General features: G+C 49.4%; 1 protein-coding gene across 1 annotated transcript; it reads left to right on the top strand.

The window, feature by feature from the left end:
* Window positions 1-270: 270 nt before the first annotated feature.
* Window positions 271-3,655, top strand: LOC123052535 (septum-promoting GTP-binding protein 1). Its single transcript, XM_044475750.1, has 6 exons — window positions 271-1,039; window positions 1,387-1,510; window positions 1,618-1,714; window positions 1,857-1,896; window positions 2,016-2,099; window positions 3,070-3,655. Exons 1-6 carry the CDS (start codon window positions 674-676, stop codon window positions 3,232-3,234), a joined length of 876 nt encoding a protein of 291 aa, XP_044331685.1. The 5' UTR covers window positions 271-673; the 3' UTR covers window positions 3,235-3,655.
* Window positions 3,656-4,630: the final 975 nt, after the last annotated feature.

The raw sequence follows: 4,630 nt of genomic DNA, 5'->3' as shown, positions 1-4,630 counted from the left end.
TTGGATTTGCAATGGAACGGTGGATAACGGACTGCTAGTAGTAGTAGTAGCAACGGCTGCAAACGATGCCCTGGCTAGGCAGCCGGCGTTTTGGACTCCACCAGCGCGGGCTGAAACCTCACCCAGAATAATTCCGGGTCGGAGACTAGCACTTGCCACTTGTGACCGTGGCGCTAACGGGTCAACAACCACCACCTCGCACCCTCCGGTCGTTACCGCCAGTATACATGACATCCACCACGGCACGTCGTCGTCTCGTCCGTCCCCAACGCACACGCACGAGTCCCTACTTTCGCATTATCATCACTTCCCCGTCGCCCGCCCGCCCGCGCGCGCGCGCCAATTATCCCGGCCCATGCAGGACCAGAGTTTACCCGAGTCCTGACTCTCCTGTCGAGCACGCGCCCAAATAAGCGCTGGTTCGTTCGTGCGTGCGTGCGTGCCATCTATCATCCCATCCATGGCGCTGGCGCCTCTGCCGTGAGCAGCAGGGACGACGACACCACATCAAAAGCGTCGCCCTCCTTTTTATAGCGCGACCCCTTTGTTTAGCCTCCGATTCTCAAGTTTTAATCCCAACATCGTGCTTCCCTCCGTTCCGGCCTCTCTCTGCGCGTGTAATCTATCCCTCCTCACCGGGGGCGGCCTTGGTGTGCATGGGCGCCGCGGCGCCATGACGACCACAGCTACCATGAACGTGGCCGTCACGCAGTTATGTGGCCGGGGTCGCCGGCGCAGGCCGGCCGCTCTGCGCCACGATCACCGGTGGGCGCGCGTGCTCCGCCTCGCCGTCGCCACCAGGGTCGTGCGCCTCGTCTGGGACCAGCTGCTCGCCTGCTCCTCCTGCGGCGGGGGCGGCGGCGCCCGGTACCGCCGGCTCGGCCCGCCGCACGGACCGGACGTGCTGACCCCCGTCGCCATGGATGACGACGCCGCCGCCCACGCCCACGCCGACGCCGACGCGGCGGATGTCGAGGACGTGGTCGGCCTCAAGGTCAGCCTGCTCGGGGACTGCCAGATCGGCAAGACCAGCTTCATGGTAATCAACGCTCTTCTTCTTCCTTGTTTCTGTCGACCTGCTAGTGTAATCTCCATTGATTCTTTCTTTTGGTACTATCACGGTTATGCGTGGTGTCCGTGCTCCTTTTCTTTCTCATTAAAGTCTAGCTAGTCAAATCAAGAAGCAATTGCCAGAATCTATTTCCCCAGTACAACCTAGAGAGACATTTCAATGGCACACCTATTCTCCCAGTGTGCAACCTCCTATTTTGACAAAGAAAAATGGCACAAGAGTGCAATACTTGAAATGCATCACAAATTCACGTCTGTAGATTTGAGATTCAGAGCTGCATGTCCATTCAGCTAACTGTATCTTGCCGTGTGCAGGTTAAGTATGTTGGGGACGGGGAGGAGCAGAACGGGGGCTTGCAGATGACGGGCCTGAATCTGATGGACAAGACGCTGGCAGTTCGGGGCGCCAGGCTCGCCTTCAACATCTGGGACGTGGCAGGTACTCACTCGCTCTTTATGTGGCTGCACTGCAGATGCAGATGCAGGCACCAAATTGCGATTGCGTTGGTTCCCTGAACCCTCATGTTGTGGAATGGATGGATGCAGGAGACAGCCAGTCCGCCGACCACGTCCCGATCGCGTGCAAGGACGCCGTGGCGATCTTGTTCATGTTCGATCTCACCAGCCGGTGCACGCTCAATAAGTTAGTACTAGCAGCATCCAGTTCAGTTTCACAGCATTTGCATTTTCAGGCTCAGAGAACTACTAACTCTGAGTCCATCTGGTTTCTCCCGTCCCGTCCCTAGGTGCTTATGATTGCTGGTTTTTCCATTTGGTTGCTGCAGTGTTACCGATTGGTACGAGAGGGCCAGGAAATGGAATAAGGTTGGTGTTTGTTATTCTCTAGTGTTATTTTTTCTCTTTTGACTTCTTTGTTCATATGTTTCTGTACGTAATCGATGCTCTATCTGAAAGATGAATAATGTTCACGGTTCTTGTGGCAGACGGCTATTCCAATCCTAATAGGAACCAAGTTTGACGACTTCGCCCAGCTTCCTCTTGAGATGCAATGGACCATTGTCGATGAGGTACTACAGTCTTACAATAGTTTTTCTTGCGATCAAAACATTATTCACTTTTTGTCTTTGTTTCGGACGGTCTTGGGTGACGGACCTTCAGCACCTCCAATGCAGTTATTATTAGCATAGAAAGATGAGACCGTGCCTTGGTTCTGACGGTAGGACGAGTTGGGCTGCACATGTGTGTTTCATTTCATCTGAAGCAGTGCAGCTTAACAGGGGCCAGAAATTTTAATCTCGGACGAGTCTTTTCATGCCCACCGATTGCTAGTGCTAGATTTACTAGTTTTGCGTAGTCAGAAGCCACACGATTTTTAGTTTTATCGGAGCCACAAATATCCAATTCTTGGAGCCCATACCAAAACCTGAATCGAGTACAGGGGACTATACTAATTAAGACTGATCTAATCTGAGACAGTACTCCACCTTATATGAATGCTTATTACTGCACATTCAAGCCAGTGGGACCTGTTGGTCAGACACTCAGACTTATCGTCAGGTAGGACTGACCGAACGGATCTTTGGCGATGAGTGTTTGACAAGAACAAGAGTGCTCTCCTCTCAAGATAGAAAAATGGAGAAGATAGAGTATATTTTCCCATGTCTTGTTCCACCAGCCACAGGTCGAAACTATGCTGATCTTTCAGATTCAGATATGTAGATTGATGGTCACTTGTTACTTAACCTGATAAAGACGGAAAAGACAGTTGCATCTAATAAAGGAAAGAGGTTTCATCAAATCATGTCAAAAAGAAAAGAACAAAAGTTCCATGGATGCATGCATAGGAGATATAGGAGCTTCATCTGTTCATCATGCATAAAATTTAGGTGCATCTCTTTCAGAGTGTATGTACCTTTCTTTTCCTTTGGAATGCAATGCCTGTACTGCACCTAGTGCAGTACGGATGTATCTATGAATTGAGACCTGCGTTGCGTTGGTGGTCTATGAATTTGAAGATGGTGTTTGTTGACATGACAGGCCAGAGCATACGCAAGAGCGATGAAGGCGACCCTCTTCTTCTCGAGCGCGACGCACAACATCAACGTGAACAAGATCTTCAAGTTCATCACGGCCAAGCTCTTCAACCTCCCTTGGACGGTGGAGCGGAACCTCACCGTCGGCGAGCCCATCATAGACTTCTGAGCACCAACTAACCACTCCTTCCCCGTCTTACAACTACGACTACGACCAACCAACCTCTCGCCGCCGCTCGCGCTCGGTTTCTTCTCCGTCGAGGCAAGGTGCGCAGCGTTGTACATAGGTGTATGTTGAGTTGGTTATGGTTCATGTACATGTGCATCCCTTCTTCCTGGAGAGGAAACCGCGAGATGTTCGTCGCTCCATGCATCTCGCATGCACTGTATGTGTACGGAGTCCATGCATGTAATATACACGCCCCGTTTTCCCGCTTCACAGGGCAGGATCACTGTGCCTGTGCGTTGTGCGATCGTGTGGCGTAGTGGTAGCTCGCACACGGCCCGGCCTGTGCACGAATGATGCAGATTCAAGATCTTTTCGAGCTCACTCTTTAGAGTACTGGTGAACACGTCGTGGTTATAGTTTATTTCTCCTTGAAACAGTTATAGTTTATTTCCCCATCGGAACATGCTTTTGCGCCGCTTTATATATAATCCAAGCAACCGAACCGATACAAAGTGATAGAAAAAACCCCATACAAGCAGGTCAAAGATAAAAGGAAAAACTATCATGCGGGCTGTGAAAACGCACCAACCCGAAGCCGAGCATGAAAACAGGAGCCGCCACACTGAACAAGAAACAATAGAGACTACCGAACATGAACCGAACCACGCCGCCTTGGGAAACCATCAGAACCCGGTTAGAGTTTTTGGTGCAAACAGCTCCAGCCCGAAAGTAATTTGCTTCATAAAAGTAGGATTCGCAAAAGACGTTGCCTGCGACAGTCTGTGATAGTTGTGTAGGTACTGATTCAACCACTGAATCTCCTATGATTTTACGACACATTTTACTACTACTGGACAGAAGGTGTAGTATAGTTTACATCCAACCATTGATTCAGTAAGCACTTTAGACATTTTATTTTTCTTATTTTTATTTTTGCAAGGGTAATTGAGTAATTCAGTCAATCATCCATAATCGGTATGATGAGCTCCGCTCCCGACCCCTACTTAGAGCATCTCTACCAAACTCCGTATATCACCGACCCGCAAAACTCGTCTACAGTTCGCGAAAAACGGCTTTGCGGGCCTGCTCGGCCGCAGCCCGCGCCAACCCGCAAATCAGATGTGTTTTAATCTGAATTTGACACATATGCCGCATATTCAGAATTATTAATTCAATATAAGATAAAATGTCAATATTACAATACAACAATCATCCAAATTACAACAATTATTGAACTCACCGCAGAAAACTAAATAATTCAATACAAAACTTGTCCCGAATACAAATCACACATGAATTAAATGAAATGAATGCAAAAATGGAATGTGTTACTGCCCAGCCCTTTGCCAATGATGCTCAATGAGATCCTCTTGAAGCTGAAAGTGGGTGTTTGCAT

This window comes from Triticum aestivum, chromosome 2D (assembly GCF_018294505.1).
Source record: "Triticum aestivum cultivar Chinese Spring chromosome 2D, IWGSC CS RefSeq v2.1, whole genome shotgun sequence".
Taxonomy (NCBI): domain Eukaryota; kingdom Viridiplantae; phylum Streptophyta; class Magnoliopsida; order Poales; family Poaceae; genus Triticum; species Triticum aestivum.
The sequence above is the reverse complement of the archived record's forward strand: the minus strand, read 5'-3'. Positions and strand labels throughout refer to the sequence as shown.